This window comes from Odocoileus virginianus, chromosome 23, assembly GCF_023699985.2.
Source record: "Odocoileus virginianus isolate 20LAN1187 ecotype Illinois chromosome 23, Ovbor_1.2, whole genome shotgun sequence".
Lineage (NCBI taxonomy): Eukaryota > Metazoa > Chordata > Mammalia > Artiodactyla > Cervidae > Odocoileus > Odocoileus virginianus.
The window spans coordinates 6,268,491-6,285,376 of NC_069696.1; the positions used below are offsets into that span (position 1 = coordinate 6,268,491).

The following is a 16,886-nucleotide window of genomic DNA, read 5'->3' on the forward strand; positions in this document are numbered from 1 at the left end:
CCTCTCGCCGCGACAACTTCTGGAGCGCTGGCTGCCGGGGCTTGTAGTTCGAAGTCCCCCGCCTGCCCTGGAGGACGATCGCTCCAGGAGCGGAACTACACCTCCCAGAATTCCCCGCGCCACCGGGCGCAGAGCGTCCGGCCTGCGCGCGCAGGGAAGATGTCGGCCCCTGTGTTCCGAGCCCGCGGCGGCGGCCCTGCAACTGAGGAGACCACGGGCGGCCTTACACCGGCCGGGGGTCCCAGTCCTTGTCGTGGGGCCGGATGCTCAGGGACTCAGTGCTGCACAAATCCGAGGACGCCAGGCTGTCCCGTGCCAGAGCAGCCTGTGAGGACCACCCCTACCTCCTCCCCAGACTGCACCGCACACCCCGCGCCCCTAGAGGGCTGCGCCCTGGCGCGCACCTATGAAGAGTGACCCCGCGACCTCCGCAGCCCCCCTGAGGGCGCTCGGGGGCGCCCTGCGGAGCAGCGAGCCCGTGCGTGCCGCCCCGGCCCCATCGGCGGCCGCGCTTCTGCTGGAGGAGGCTGCCGATCTGCTGGTGGTGCACCTGGACTTCGGCGCGGCGCTACGCACTTGCGAACGCGCCTGGCAGGGCCTGGCGGAGGAGCCGGCGGGCGCGTACGTTCGGGGCTCGGTTCGCCTCCGGGAACAGTGGGAGGCCTCCAGACCCCAGCACTCCTGCAATCTGGTTGCTCGTGCGACCCTTATTCCTTGTTTTCCTCGCGGTGGTTTTCCGCGAGGCAGGGACTCACCTTGTGCCGGTTCTCCGAGGAGGAAACGGTCGAGATGTGAACGGGGTTTAGTGGGACCCCACAATCAATTCTTTCTCTGTGTACCAGGGTAGAATGGTCTAATGGGAAGATAGAATTGATTTGTTTAAATTACTGCAGTAAGGTGATGGCGGAAGTCTTCGCCTTCCACCCCTCCCACAAAGTAGTCCCCCTCACTCCTCGGGTTGGGGTTTAGAGCAGGAGTCGTGTTCTGGTCCTCTTGTAGGATTGGATCAAAGAATTGAAATCTTGGTCCGGCATTGCTCGTTGGATTAGGTCACACTAGGGAGGGCGTGGGTAGACTGGTCAAAGCTGGCCCCAGAGAAGGATGAACTGGGGACCCTTCGCTGAGTGTTTGGGGGTCGGTGAAGACTGGGTGCTGTAAAGGCTGAGGGTGTGATTCTGCTGCTGCGCTTGGTGGGAGACTGCTTCTGCCCTTTCTTCACTAAGCAAACTTAGGGGTGGTCCTCTTTCCACCCACATCTGTGCTGCAGCTGTTCTTTTCCCCTTGGGAGTAAATGAAGGCTTCCTGTTGGTTAACCCTGACTTTACCTGGATACAGAAACGTGTGCTGGTCAGCAGCTGATTGGCCTTTAGATTTATAGAAACTTACAGCTCCTGGGCAAAGGGCAGTTTTCTCTTGCTAGGCCTCCTGAGACGGGTCATAATTGTGAGGCCCACTTGAATACTGGAGGTGGGAGGTGAGAGTTAATAGCTACTGACTTGGTTGCTGGTGAAGAACAGTCCCAGGCTGAAGAAGGGAATGGCAGTGCAGGAGAACCACTTCTGAACTCAAATTGGCTTTTTCATTGACAGCTCCTTGGAGGTGAAATGCTCTCTGTGTATTGTGGGCATCCAGGCCCTGGCAGAAATGGATCGGTGGCGGGAAGTCCTGTCCTGGGTTCTTCAGTATTACCAGGCTCCTGAGAAGCTTCCCCCCAAAGTCCTGGAACTGTGGTAGGTCCTTAGGTCCTTACTGCTTCCCCACTGAGTCAGTGCAGGAGCAAGAGGGTTTTCCCCTGGGTCTGGAAGATCCCCTGTAGAAGGGATAGGCCACTCACTCCAGTATTCTTGGGCTCCCCTGGTGGCTCAGCTGGTAAAGAATCTGCCTGCAATGTGCGAGACCTGGATTTGATCTCTGGGTTGGGAAGATCCCCTGGAGGAAGGCATGGCAACCCACGCCAGTGTTCTTGCCTGGAGAATCCTCATGGACAGAGGATTCTGGCTGCCTACAGTCCATGGGGTCACACAGAGTCCAACATGGCTGAGCAACTAAGCACAGCACACCCCTTCAGTTCTCATATCTCCTCTTTTTCCTTCCATACCATTTCCCTTTAAATCTAATTCTTTCCCTGTCCCCCACCCCCCCTCCCCCCGGTGCCCTCCAGACTCAAACCATATGTAATAAAAGATGAGGAAGAAGGAATTTAAGAGTGGGGTAGGGAACACAGGAAAGGATGGGAGACATGAAGTGGGGTGACAGAAGTGGGGTGTGTCAGAGCCGAGAGAGCTGCTTGCTGCTCCTGAGAACTCCTGATTCTTACCCTGTCAGGGTCCTGTAGGGAAGGACTTGAGGGCACAAAGGAGGGGCCGGGTAGGAGGAGTGTAGTGGTTATGAGAAATGAACAAACCATGAAGCACTGACCACTCTTCTTCTGGGATTGGATTATTTGGGGGTTGCAGCGTTCTTTTATACAGCAAAATGCAAGAGCCGGGAGCCGTGGTGGATGGCGTTCGTGCTTGGCTTCAAGACCCTGACAACCAGGGCCTTCCAGAGTATAGATCCTTAGCAGAACTTCACCTGCAGCGGGTGCTGCTTCCTCTGGGCCTCCTGTCAGAGGCTGAAGAGCTGGTGGTGGGCTCTGCAGCCTTCAGCGAGGAACAGCGGCTGGACGCGCTTCAGGCCATTAGTGCAGCGAGGCAGCAGCAGACACATGGGCGCTCTGGCTCTGAGGAGACGCGGACACTAAACCAGGAAGGTGGGACATCATCCTTCTGCGGCCCTCTGTGCAGAAGCTGAGGGCTTCCTCCTGGACCTGGGGTCCATCATGACCTTCCTGGGCCTTGGGAACAATGCTTTGTATGAGTAAGTTCCAGATTGCAGGATAAGAAACCTGTTGAGGTGCTTCAAAAGCCCAGCCCCTCTGCACTTGGCTTTGGGGGCAGGTGGTGCAGATCTCAGAACCTTACTTTTGTCTCCTGAAAGTCATTTCTGTGGGCCCCTGTCAGTAGATCTTTCTCCACTGTGCTGGCCTGGATGGGATGTTGCTTCACTGTCTCCTGAAGCAGTGCCTTTCAGCTGTTTAGGGTTGTGTAGGGAAGTTCTTCCTGATACTGAGTTGAAGTTTTCCTCCTGGTAGGTTTTAACCCCCTGATCTTTGTTTTCTCTGTTCGTGACACATAGAATAGGCGTACATGGAGGACCTTCAGCCCTTAGGAGACTAATCCTGTCTCTGAGGTGGTTTCTTCATGTGCCTAAGAGCAGGGACCTGCTGAAGCAGGGTCACATCTTTGCAGCAGGTTGTAGACTCCAGGGACTCCATGTAACTTCACAAACCCTCTGCCTGTCCAGAGCCCGGGGAGGAGGTGCTCGGATGGCGAGTCCAGGGTGTCTTCAGGGCTTGGAGGTGGTGTTCATGTTTGTGCTCAGTCCAAGATGGGATTCTTCACTGTGCCTGTAGAGGTGCCCTTTGTTTTCTGCCTTTACTGATCATCAAGAATTATTGTTGTGTAACTGTGCATATGTCTTAGGCCAGAATATAAAGAATGCTGTGAGGCTGTTAAAGAAACACCAGAGGTACCAGGTTCCCTAACTAAGTTGACATTTCTGTTGAAGTCCTCTCCTACAGAGTTGGTGTGGTGATGCCAGAGTCCTCTTCTGCAGAGCTGGTGTCTGGTGACGCCAGAGTGCTCTCCTGTGGAGGTGGTGTCTGGTGACGTCAGAGCCCTCTCCCATAGAACTGGTGTCTGGTGACGTCAGAGCCCTCGGGTGGAACTGGTGTCTGGTGACGTCAGAGCCCTCTCCCGTGGAGATGGTGTCTGGTGACGTCAGAATCCTCTCCTGTGAAGGTGGTGTCTGGTGACGTCAGAGCCCTCTCCTGTGAAGGTGGTGTCTGGTGACGTCAGAGCCCTCTCCTGTGGAGGTGGTGTCTGGTGACGCCAGAATCCTCTCCCGTGGAGATGGTGTCTGGTGACGTCAGAATCCTCTCCTGTGAAGGTGGTGTCTGGTGACGTCAGAGCCCTCTCCTGTGGAGGCGGTGTCTGGTGACGTCAGAGCCCTCTTCCGTAGAGCTGGTGTCTGGTGATGCCAGAGTCCTCTTGGAGCTGGTGTTCTGATATAATCAGTGCTGAAGGAGCTCCCTTAGAACCATTTTGTGGACTGCATGAGGATACCAGTCTTGGCTTGACTTGTATGATTAGACTCAAAGCTCGGAATCGAGAAGCTGCTGCTTTGCTGAAATTCTACTCTGTCTCCCTGCCAGACTCCTCCTCCCCCCACAAGTTCCTGTCACTACTGACATTGCTGCGCCAGCTTTGGGACTCTGCAGTCAGTCACTTCTTTTCTCTGCCCTTCGGTAAGAGCCTGCTGGCTGCCTTGCTCCTCTGCCTCCTGGTGCTGAGGTTTGATCCAGGTGAGTGAAAATGCCTGCCTCCCCTCCCACCCTCCCGGCACAGGGCGGTTAACCAGGGCTGGGCCTGGAAGCCCTCCTGGGGGTTTTCCCTGGTCTCATCTGCAAGGAGGAGTTGGTGGGCCTGAGCTGGAGCCAGCCCAGCTCACCTTAAAGGAGAGACCAGTCCTGGAGAAAGTCCACTCTGCCTTGTCGACTCTGGACGTCCAGGGGTGAACTCTGAGTAGAGCCTCAGGGCTCATCTGTCTTGTTTTTGGCAGTGCTGGGTCTTTGTTGCTGCACGCAGGCTTTCTCCAGCTGTGGCAAGCAGGGGCTGTTCAGTAGTGGTGGTGCACAGGCTCAGTGGCTGCCATGCCCAGCTCTGAAGCACTGGGGCTTCAGTAGGTGTGGCGTATGGGCTTAGCTGCCCTGCAGCCATGTGGGGTCTTCCCAGACCAGGGGTCAAAACACTAGCAGGCAGATTCTCAACCGCTGGACCACCAGGATGTCCCCTCAGAATTAAAAAGGAAAAAAGGAAACTTCATCAAAGTGTGTAAACAAGTTACTTTAAATTAAAACATAGTATATTATAGAAATACAATTACAATAGGAAAAATATATAATATTTTAGAAAATATGGAAAATAGAGAAAAGTATAAAGGAGAAAACAAATCACCCTTCAGTCAGCTACTGTAATCGTTAGTCTTTCTCTTGATGTAGATGCAGTTTTGCTTGTCGTTAAGTATTCTTTTTTTTTCCTTCTAGTTTTATTGAGATATAATCAACGTTCAGCACTGTATAAGTTTAAGGTGTAGAGCATAATGATTTGACTTACATACATCATGAAATGATTCCCACAGTATGTACATTTAGCCTCTCATGTAGATAAAAAATTTTAAAAATAGAAAAAAATTTTTTTCCTTGTGATGAGAAACTCTAAAACTTTCTTAACTTTTGATTGTAACGTACAGTAGTGTTAATTATATTCATGTTGTACATTACATTCCTAATACTTATTTATCTTATAACTAAAAGGACTTTTTGACAGCCTTCTTCCAGTTCCTCATCCCCCTATAAGTATTCTTTAAAACATGGCTTTAGAGAATTCCCAGGCGATCTAGTTGTTAGAACACCATGCTTTCACTGCTGAAGGCCTGTGTTCGATTCCTGATCAAAGTAATAAGATTCTGTAAGCCATGAATTGTGGCCCTCCCCCCACCAAAAAAAATGGCTTCAAAACTTTACACGACTAAATAGTGTTTTCAGTAACTTCCATAATTGATTTTATAGTGCCCTGTTGTTGAACATTTCGGTGATTCCTTTTTATTGGTTTGTGTTAATTAATTTTTATTATAGCATAGTTGCTTTACAATGTGGTGTTCGCTTCTAATGTACAGCAAAATGAATCAGCTGTGTGTGTGTGTGTGTGTGTGTGTGTGTGTGTGTATACCCCTTCCCTTCTGGACTTCCATCCCGTTCAGATCACTGCAGAGCACTGAGTCGAGTTCCCTGTGCTATATAGTATGTTCCCATCAGTTTCGATTTTGTACATAGCATTGATAGTATATATATGTCAATCTTATTCTCCCAATTTCCTCCCGCCTTCCACCGTGGTATCCATACATTTGTTTCCTACAACTGTGTCTCTATTTCTGCTTTGCAAATAAGGTCATCTATACCATTTTTCTGGATTCCACAATATATGTATTAATATACGATACTTTTTTTTCTCTTTCTGAATTACTTCACTCTGTGACACCCTCTCAGTTCATCCATGTCTCTACAAATTTCAGTTGTCCCTTTTTCAGTTCAGTTCGGTCACTCAGTCGTGTCCGACTCTGCGACCCCATGAACCGCAGCACACCAGGCCTCCCTGTCCATCACCAACTCCTAAAGTCTACCCAAACCCATGTCCATCGAGTCAGTGATGCCATCCAACCTTCTCATCCTCCGTTGTCCCCTTCTCCTGCCCTCAATCTTTCCCAGCATCAGGGTCTTTTCAAATGAGTCAGCTCTTCGCATCAGACGGCCAAAGTATTGGAGTTTCAGCTTCAACATCAGTCCTTCCAATGAACACCCAGGACTGATCTCCTTTAAGATGGACTGGTTGGATCTCATTGCAGTCCAAGGAACTCTCAAGAGTCTTCTCCAACACCACAGTTCAAAAACATCAATTCTTTGTCACTCAACTTTCTTTATAGTCCAACTCTCACATCCATACATGACCACTGGAAAAACCATAGCCTTGACTAGACGGACCTTTGTTGGCAAAGTAATGTCTCTGCTTTTTAATATGCTTTCTAGATTGGTCATAACTTTCCTTCCAAGGAGTGTCTTTTAATTTCATGGCTGCAGTCACCATCTGCAGTGATTTTGGAGCCCAGAAAAATAAAGTCAGCCATTGTTTCCATTGTTTCCGCGTTTATTTGCCATGAAGTGATGGGACCATATGCCATGATCTTAGTTTTCTGAATATTGAGCTTTAAGCCAACTTTTTCACTCTCCTCTTTCACTTTTATCAAGAGACTCTTTAGTTCTTCACTTTCTGCCATAAGGGTGGTGTCATCTGCATATCTGAGGTTATTGATACTTCTGGCAATCTTGATTCCAGCTTGTTCTTCCTCCAGCCCAGCATTTCTCATGTACTCTGCATGTAAGTAAATAAGCTGGGTGACAATATACAGCCTTGACGTACTCTTTTCCTATTTGGAACCAGTCTGTTGTTCCGTGTCCAGTTCTAACTGTCCCTTTTTATGACTAATACCCCACTGTGTATGTGTACTGCATCTTTGTCCATTCCTTTCTTAAAGCATGTTTAAGTTGCTTCCATGTCCTGGCTGTTGTAAATAGTGCTGCTGTGAACATTGGGGTGCATGTATATTTTGAATTATGTTTATTTCTGGATACATGCCCAGTAGTGGGATTGCTGGATCATATGGTAGCTGTATTTAGTTTTTAAGGAGCCTTGATACTGTTGTCTATAGTGGCTGCACCAATTTACATTCCCATCACAATGTAGGAGGGTTCCCTTTTCCCCACACCCTCTCCAGCATTTATTGCTTGTGGACTTGATGGTGGCCATTCTGACCTGTGTGAAGTGATACCTCCGAACATTTTGATGATTTCTTGCTGTTTTCTACTGTGTTCTGTCCCGAGAGTGAATTACTCAGACCTTGTGAGCACTGGGCCAGAGGTTAGGAGCTCACTCGTGAACTTTTCTGTGTGTTACTTTTGTGTGGGTTATAACCTAATCTCTTCTCATGAATTTAGACTTAGGGTTATATAACTTTCAAAACTGAAAGGAAAACTAGAAACCCTTATTTCAATCCCTTCATTTTCATTTTCTGTTTCGGTTGGGAAACCTAGGAACCAGAGAGAAGTGACTGCTCCACGGTCACACAGACATTCTGTCTGCTGCTCTTCATTTAACCCCAGAAGCTGTGTCCCCACTTCCCTTTTTCTTGTCCGGGAGCTGTATCTGCACAGCTCAGCTTGTCCCTTTGACCCCATGGCTGACACCAAGTAGGAGATTCCTCTGAACAGCTCTGTTTGCTTGAGGAGAGAGTCGCTGGTTAGCCCTCAGGAAAGCTGAGGAGTTTGTGTTCAGTCCTGTCCACCCTTTGACCTTTTACTTTATTCCAGAGACTTAGTAAAAATTAGAAAGATTTTTGTGGTCCTTAAGAGACTTTCAGTCTCAGAACCCTGGTCTTCTTAGTGGAGATGGCAAGGGGCTGTTCCAGGAGTGCTCAGGACAGCCCGTGTAGGTTGGTGAGAGCCCAGGGCTGGCTACAATTAGAACCCGGCCAGGAGGATGTGAAGAGGGTGGACTGGAATAGCTTTCTTAAAAGTAACATATTTCTTTTTAAGAAGGAAAAAAGTCAATTAAAAAATCAGTAATTCAAATAAGGAAAAACAAACCAAAGCAGCCAGCTCAGCTCTCCTTCGAAAGAGGCTGATTTTAATTTTATTGTTAATACAATTAACTTAGGATAAAAAGAGGTAGTATTGTGGCTTGGCTTCAAACTTAAAAGGTACCAAAAGGAATGTAGTGAAAAGTCTCTTCCCAAATTCATCTCCACAGAGGCAGCCACCATTACCAATTTTTTAATATTAAAAAGTTAGATTAAAACATAAAAAAAATAATAAATTTGGGTCTTTTTCTCAGCAAACTTAAGTTTTCTCTCGTCCACGTAAAGAAAATACAACCCAGAGATTATATTCTGGAGAAAGAGGAATTCTCTCCTGTTGGGAGGGAAGGAGGGGCACTGGCCTGGTCATTCCGGGGGTGGGAGAGTTCTGGGGGAGGCGTGGCTGAGTGGGCGTGGGAGGGGTAGGGTGGGCACTGACTGGCCTCTCCCCGCAGCGTCTCCCCGCTCCCTGCCCTTCCTCTACAAGCTGACTCAGATCTTCCAGCGGATCCGCAAGGCCGTGTCTCCTCCTCTCTGCCAGCTTCCCATCCAGCACTGAGTGGTCTTCCCTGCTCACCTCAAGCCCCTGCGCCCCAAGACTGCTGGAGAAGCGGAGTCACCCGTCCTCGGCAGCCTGTTTCCTGCAGCTGGATGGGCCCTGCCAGTGCGGCCAGCCTAATTCCAGGGGAAGCTGACCTGGCTGGGGCACTGTGTCGGGCTGCCTCAACGCCCTCCCCTTTGCACCCAGCTCTGGCGGGCCTGGCAGGTATTGTGGAGACAAGCCGCACAGCCCTGCAGAGGCCCCTGCAGAGGAGGGGTTGCGGGAGGGGAGTGCTTCCTCCTTGACATTCCTTGGCACTGTCCGTCTTACTACAGAGGCAGGGGTTGATCTTTCAGGCCAGAGGTTCGTGCATTTGGAAATTCAGGGCAAGGTCCTGGCTGGGAGACCTTGGCCTTTCACTTGCATGGAACACTTAGCTCTGAAGGTGGCCCACGGGACAGGCTCCGTAGTCTGGTCTGGTTTATCACTCCCCCCTCCCCACCCAGCCCCGAGCTGTGCCGTGGGCTGCTCTCTGCTCACACCGAGCGTGGCTTCCTGAGCCTCAGGTCCTCTTCCGACTGGATAAGGGGATCTGGGTAGCTGCCTCCTGGACTAAGTTCAGTGTTCCAGCCGTCAGTGGCCAAGCGGAGCTGGGTGAGGAGGTGTCTCTGCCCTCTCCCTCCTGTTGCCCCTTCCCTCCTGCTGCCCTCCCACCCCCCTCAAGGTGATGGTTTGTGCTGCCTTGCTGGTCCTTCACCAGTGTCTGCTGCATCCTTGGTACACACTGTGGCTGGCTCCCCCCTTTCTGTGTCCTGTTCTAGTTATGTTCTGCTGTTCCTATAATGCACAAGTGTTTCTGCTCCTGTGTCCTTGGAAAGTAGGTCAGCCTCAAAAGCTGATGCACTGAAAATGGAGCGGATAATCAGGGGAGCTGGAAGGATGTGTGGAGGGGGTTGGGCAGAGGGGAGGCTTGGGAGGCAGTGAGCGATGTTCTTCCTTGTCTAGGGGTGGGAGACACTAGGGCCCTGGCGGTTGTGCAGCTGGAATGTTTCAGCGCTTTCTGTCTGGGCACAAGAATCCTCCCTGTCTCTGTGCGGCGACATGGAGGCCGTTGCTGTGGGGCTGGGGGTGGAGGCGCCTAGCAGGCCAGGAAAACCAGGGGCTTATCAGCTTTGCATTAAGACCCTCAGGAGCTCCAGGTCAGCGGCATCTCTTTCATAGAATGATTGAGTGAGTAGACTTCAGGCCCTGGGAGGTTAAGTCCTAGGGTGTCGTAAAACATGCTGAGAGAAAGGGAGCTGATCAGGCTTCGGGATTTCTCCTTTACAGTGATTTTTAAAACCTGGTCCTGTTCATGCCCCAGATAGAACTCTTTAGTGGTTTCCCCTGGCCTGAGGGTAAAACCCCGGTTCTTATGGAGTTTAGGGACCTTGGGCACTGGTTTTGGCCAACACCCCCACCTCACGTGGGGCCTAATCCAGCCGCTGGCAGTTAGGGTTTTCTGAGCACTGCACCCCTCACACCTCTTAGCTTCTGCACCTGCTGATCCTCTGGAGGCCCAGCTCCCCTCTCTCCTGGTGGGTCACCTCTGGGAATCCTCTCCCGGCCCCTGTTTCATATACTTTCTGCAGTGGTGGCCCCATGCCTTGTGGCTGTGGGATTCTGGGGCCTCTTTGAAGCTGGGGAGTGTGACTGCAATGTTGAAATGGGGGGAGGGTCCTGCCCTCCCACTAAATGGTGTGTGGCTGTTGGGAAGTGATTTAACCTCATCTGTAAGGTGATTCTCCTCTCACAGGGACTTTTGTGTGAGTTGGGTGAGTAAATGAGCCTCCAGGGCAGTGTTAGCAGGTTCCTGCTCCAGGTGGAATGGAGCACCATGAGGGATGACTGTGTTGTTACTGCCCAACTGAGGGCCGGGGATTAGAAGGTGTTTAGAGGCATGCCAGAGAATGAGTGGATGTAACTGACGTGACAGGCAGCCTCTGCTTTGGTGTGGGAGAGGGGGGTTGTGTTGTGGAAACCCTGACTTCTGTCGCCCCGAAGCCTGTGTGACCCTGCTCCAGGCCTCGGGCATCTTGGCTTCCCGTTCGCCTGGTGCTCTGCAGTCTTGTCTGGCATCCAGCCCCAGCTGCCCTCCTCGTCCGGCAAGGACCCGCTGCTCGAGTGGCTGGGCCTCATCTGGGGGTACAGCTGCAGCTCCGACTGGCCTCAGCGCGGAGCCTGATGACATCTGAGGCGAAGGGCGGGCCACCTGGTCACTCCAGCACCGGTGCTGGCCAGGAGGTCCCCACTAGCTTCCGCTGCCTTCCAACCCTTGTGTGGCTGGTCCAAATCAAGGTGTTGTGTAAATATAAAATATAACACTGATTACAAACACATAAAGCTAAAGAGTGGAGACTCAGTAATTTTTATATTGATTGCGTATTGCAAATCAAGATGTGTAAATATATAACACTGATTACAAACACATAAAGCTAAAGAGTGGAGACTCAGTAATTTTTATATTGATGGCATATTGAAATGATAACCTGCATATATTGGACTAAATAAAATCTTTTACTACCTGTTTTTTCCACTTTTTTGTGGGCCTCCCAGAATGTTTCAGCTTGCATGGAGAGCTCACATCGTGTTTCTGTGGGCCTGCGCTTGAAGCACCCAGTACACAGCGGGTCCAGAGAAGTGGCCGTGAATGGGGCCTGCCGACCTGTGATCTGGAAAGACCCCCCCCCACCCCACCCCGTTACAGCCCCTTCTTTGTGTGTTAAGGAAATGGAGACCCCAGGGTGAAGTGACCCCCCAGGCTACAGCTTGCATAAGACAGGAGTCCCCTCCACAATCCACGTCCCTCACTGCTCACAGTGCCCCTCATGTACCCAAAAACCAGCCGCTGGAGCTTGCCATCCTTGCATGTGCCAACTTGGCCCCAGCGAGTGGGTTGCTTCCACTGGTGTGAGATATGACTGGATTCTCGGGGCTGAGGGGCAGCTGGGGAGATGGTGAGGTAAGGAGGGGCTAGGCTAGATGGGCTATCATGGGTGGGGTGGGCAGTGGAGGGGAGGACACAGGGTGCTTCCTCTAGAGAGGGGCTTGAGGGCATTTCATGGCTTTGTGCAGGCGACACCGTGGATGTGTTTGCTCACGTGTGTTCATGCTCTTAAAAACGATGTTTTATGTGTCTAGTACAAAATTGAGAAGGCACAGCAGGTGTTTGTGAAAGAGTGTCTTTCCCTCCTGCTCCGCACCTCTTGCCCCCTGCCCACCGCCGTTGCCACCCAGATCTTTCCACGTAAACTCTGATGCTAAGCTCCTCTTTCTCTCCACAGATGACGGCGTGCTGCACACGTGCGCCGTGCTTTTAAACCCAGTCTTGGGTGTTTGTCCGCGTCCGCTCTCGCAGGGCTGCCTCACTCTGTCCAGCTGCCCTGCGCTCCCTTCTGGGACCGGCTCGCGGTGTAAGCCCCACACCTTTCCCTGTAAAGCCGTGGAGCCGCTCCACCCTTTTCTGAGCCCAAGTCTGAGGTGAACAGATGGGCGTTACACCTCTGCTGCCACTTCCTGGCAAACGCGGCCCTCTGCGCAGCCTGCCTGGTACCTTCCCAGCCACAGGGAAGCTGAGAGCCAGCCTTTCGTACTCCTGGACACTCCACTTCTAAGTCTGGGGTGGCACTGCCTCTGCCAACCGCTAAGCCAGCTGTGGGGAATGGGAGAGTGAGAGGCCTGATGTGAGCTGCAGAAAGGGCACCTGTCCACCTCTCCCCTCTTCTCCCTTGCTGGAGCGGCCCTGGGCTGGTGGGCCACTGTCTCTGCACCCGGGGGGGCTGCGGGTTGTTATTCTCTCATGTGCTCTGCACGCTCCCCTAGGCTTCCCTCACCACCTGCCAGCCCAGTGCTTTGGAACTTGACATAGCAATTGTTAACGAGAAGAATGCTTCTCTGCCTCTGGAAATCTTGGTTCTTGGATGACAAGGAGCTAAATTAAGAGCAACGGACATGGTACTTGCTTTGGGAGCACGTATGCCAGAATTGGAATGATACAGAGAAGATTAGCATGGCCTCTGTGCAAGGATGACACGAATTCGTGAAGCATTCCATATTTTTAAAAATAGTAAGGGCCTACCGTGCAGTACAGGGAAATCTCAGTACTCTGTAATGGCCTATATAGGAAAGAATCTTAAAAACTGGCTGTATGTATAACTGATTCACTTTGTTGTATACCTGAAACTAACAACATGTATACCTGTACTCAAAAAAAGCCGTGGACACGGGGCCCTGCTGAAACCCCTATGTGTGCCATTCCTCTGGGGTTAAAGTGGGATCCAGGTATTTTTGGCCAGCCTCCAGGCCTCTTGATAAAAACAGATTAAAAAAAATTTTTTTTTAAGCAATGAATATATATTTTAGAAATTTAAAAATTTGTATAAAAGCAAATTTGGGACTTGTGATCCCATGCCTCTGAGATAACCGCTGTAATGTTGGTGGGTTTTCTTTCCATTTTATCTTTCAAACATCCAGCCCTCTTGGTAACCCCAGTACTTGAGAACCTGTGAAAAAACAGCCGCAGATGGGGTTTGTTCAGGAGAGTGTTAGCTGGCTGAATTGCAGGCTGGCAGAAGGGCCTTGCAGCCAGTGGGCGGGTGGGGAGGCTGGCAGAAGGGCTGAGGTAGAAGAGGGGTGGGGGCCACTAGAGCCTCTGTCCCTCCCCGGGTGACCTGGCAGGGCTGGGTTTTATGACCCACTTCTAATTTTAATACTGACCCCAGCTCTCATTTCACACTGTTGCCCAGCTCCTCTTTTTTCAGGCACCCTGAAACTTTTCACATACCCTTGTCACCTTTTCTACCATCTGAGATGGGGACTAACAAGCATCAGGGTATTTGGAGCCTTGGTTGAAAAACCAAAGGATTTTTGCAGAAATCCTTTAGAGAAAAGGAATTTCTTTTCTTTTAGAGAAAAGTCACGTCAACAGTAGCATCAACATTGATTGATGGCAGAAAAGCTAAGCAATCTCTCCCTATAAAGAGATGCAGGCTCTGCTGCTGAATTGCTCTGTAACTTTGCAAAAGTCATTTAATCTTTAGGTCTCATTTTCTTTTTTTTTTTTTAATGCCAAAAACATTTTGTTTTGGGGTACAGCTGATTAACAGTGTTGTGAAACTTTCAGGTGAAGAGTGAACAGATTCAGCCATACATATATATGTATCTGTTCTCCCCCAAACCCCCTGCCATCCAGGCTGGCATGTAACATTGAGCAGAGTTCCATGTGCTATACAGTAAGCCTTTGTTGGTTATCCATCTTAAATACAGCAGTGTGTACATAACCTCCCCAAAGTTCTGAACTGTCCCTTCTCGCTCAGCAAACATAAGTTTGTTTTCTAAGTCTCTTCCTGTTTTGTAAGTAAGTTTATTTGTGTCATTGCTTCTTAGGTTCCACATATAAGGGGTATAGGTCTCTATTTTCTTACCTTAAACATGGGGATGAAATTTTTCTGCCTTATTTTCTTTATGATACTTTTGTGTCATGTGAGCAAAAGTCTACTAAAAAGACTGGAAGGTGTTAAGTGATACAGGGAATGGAGTATTTAAAATGCTACAAGATATTTATTATTGTAAAATAGGATGGTTAAGTCTTTTTGATAAAATCCATTTAAAATATTTGAAATAGGTGTGTGAAATAGGTTAAATAGACACAGACTTTGCATATAGGCACAATTTAGTTGGATTAAGTAAGAGTAATGGTCCCTGAGGGATCTGTGTTTTGTTACATAGGCAAATTCAAGTTAACACTTTCTCAGGGCTGTTTAATCAGGACTAGGTCAAGAAATGACATGCTGTTTGCCTCACCTTTTTCTTCTGGCTTGTGGAATGTGGGGCTGGAGACTGGGGAGGTGATGGGGTTTGTGAGAGAGTATTTGGTAAAGACAAAGGCAGGGGATTGTGGCCTGAGAGGGAGTTACTGTCTCAGACAGGGAAGCAGGTGTGGGTGGACACTCAGATTTTAATGATGGATCTGTGAGGTGGTACTGCTGGGCTCAAGACTCCAATGTCCACTTGACCAGAGTGAAAAACAGCTTGGTCCTGGGGTGGCTGTCCTGCCACACGGGGTGACCAGACTTGTATTTTCAGGGTTGTGAACAGGGCACATTACTTATTATATTTGTAAGACATGAAATGTGTTCATTCAAACAACCTTACTAAAAAAAAATGCGTAAAAGAAACTCTCTCTCCCTTCTCTTCCATACACGTGCATATTGTTTGTCATAAACATGTATCTAGTACTTTCTATGTTCTTAATATTATCTATTCAGTTTTCAGCATTACTGCTTCTCTACTATACACATTTGTTTCTTGGGGTTGCTGAAGCAAATGACCAGAAACCGGGGGGCTTCAGACCATAGAAGCTTACTCTCACATAGCTCTGGAGGCTGGAAGTCCACAGTCAAGGCATCTCTCTCCAGAGGCCCCAGGGAGGATCCTCCTGTGTCCTCTAGCCTCTGGGGGTTTCTGGTGGCCCTGGGCTTGTGGCCGAATGTTTCCCACCCTTGCCTTACCGCATTCTGTGTTTCTATGTCTTATCCTTTTCTGTCTCGTTTAGTGTTGCTGGATTTAGGAAGCACCCTAATCCAGGTGCTCTCATCTTGAGATCTTAATCACACCTACAAAGACCCTTATTCCAACCGAGGTGATGGTCGAGATTCCAAGTTCTCCATCTTAGCAGCCACATAATCCTTCCTAGTGGTGTGCTGTGCCTTCTGGTTATTTCTGACTTTTTGCTAGTGTAAACAGCTCTGAGCAGACTGTATGTGCAAAGGCCATGAAACAACATGGTTATTTTTCCTGGGATAGTTTTCTAAAGGGGATTTATGACATCGATGGTGAGAGCTGTTTTCCAGCTCTTTTAACACACCGCCAGGGTATGGTCAAGAAAGCCTGGATCTCTGTGCTACCCATAGCGTTCTGAGAAATTTCTGGAAAACAAGAGAACCCAGCAGTCCTTCTGAAAGTGAAGAGTCAGCTGTACACAGAACACCAAGGCCTGAGGGGAGATACTGGCCTGACTGCCCTGTCTTTCCTGTGGTGCTGCTTGTTTGGTGCTTTTGATGGGGTTGGCAGGTGGTCACGGATCAGTAAGGAGCCTCTGGGTTGGGTGAGGGCAGGGCTCCACTGGCCTCTGACCAGCTTGCCCCTGTTTGTGAAGGAGGCGAGTTTTTCTTCGTTCCCCAAGCCCAGTGTTCTCTGCACATCACCTGTCAGTCCTGGACCCCCAGCTCTAAGTTGCCCACTGCCTCCTGTGCCCTCCATCTCATTTTCCTGTGACTGGCAGGTGAAGGCCTAAAGGGTTGCCCCCACCCCCGGCTCCCACCCAGGAAGCTGAGCTTAGCCAGGATCAAAGGCCACACCATGGGAGTGGATGCGTTGAAAGCCCCCACTTCTGACGTCAGCCAGCTGGCAGGCAGGGAACAGGGGAGGAATCAGAACCGTCAGGAAAACGTTGCTGTCCCCTGCTTAAAACAAGGCCACCCAGACCCTCCTCCTCGGTGGGTTTAGGAGGGGACACGCCTGGGAGCAGGGCCCCCCGGGCTGTGTGGCTCCACCTTTGTGCAGCGGTCAGCCCTCAGAGGGGCACCAGTGCACCTGTGATTCTGTGGCCATCAGCGCCCCCTCCCTTTCAGCACCTGCAGGGCTGGGACACAAGCAGGGAGCCCAGCATTCAGATGCAAGTGGTCTTAAGGCAGGCAATCACCCATTACCAGAGTTAAATCCATGTGGCAAGTGCCTAAATCTAGGTAATCCTATTATAAAATATAGTTTCCTCCTGGAATCTCAAGCTTCCCCTAGCAGTGTGGGTGCCTGGAAGTACCAGGTCTTCCTCCAGGCTCTGGTCTCCCCTTGGCAAAGTAAACTCCGTCTTTTCTTTTTTACTATTTATTTATTCTTGTCTGCATCGGGTCCTAGTTGCCACAGGTGGGATCTTTCATTGTGACACGCAGACTTCTCTCTAGTTGTGGCGTACTGGGTTTAGTTCTAAGCCCCGTGGCATGTGGGATCTTAGTTCCCC

At 50.1% G+C, this 16,886-nt stretch overlaps 1 protein-coding gene and 1 non-coding gene across 4 annotated transcripts; both read left to right on the top strand.

Annotated features, from left to right (window-relative positions):
* The first annotated feature begins 118 nt into the window (after nt 1–118).
* Nucleotides 119–15,045, top strand: PEX26 (peroxisomal biogenesis factor 26). 3 transcript variants are annotated; one of them, XM_020896527.2, is made up of 6 exons: nt 119–621; nt 1,590–1,730; nt 2,457–2,752; nt 4,256–4,405; nt 8,831–9,055; nt 12,154–15,045. In XM_020896527.2, the coding sequence occupies exons 1-6, from the start codon at nt 407–409 to the stop codon at nt 12,351–12,353; spliced, it is 1,227 nt and encodes a 408-aa protein (XP_020752186.2). In that variant the 5' UTR covers nt 119–406; the 3' UTR covers nt 12,354–15,045. The 3 variants fall into 3 exon arrangements, with proteins under 3 accessions (XP_020752186.2, XP_020752191.2, XP_070309391.1); XM_070453290.1 differs by lacking the exon at nt 119–621 and adding an exon at nt 671–897; XM_020896532.2 differs by lacking the exon at nt 12,154–15,045 and having other exon boundaries at nt 123–621; nt 8,745–8,946.
* On the top strand, nt 12,824–12,928 carry LOC139030752 (U6 spliceosomal RNA). Its single transcript, XR_011483154.1, has one exon. It is a non-coding gene; the product is annotated as a U6 spliceosomal RNA (small nuclear RNA).
* Nucleotides 15,046–16,886: the final 1,841 nt, after the last annotated feature.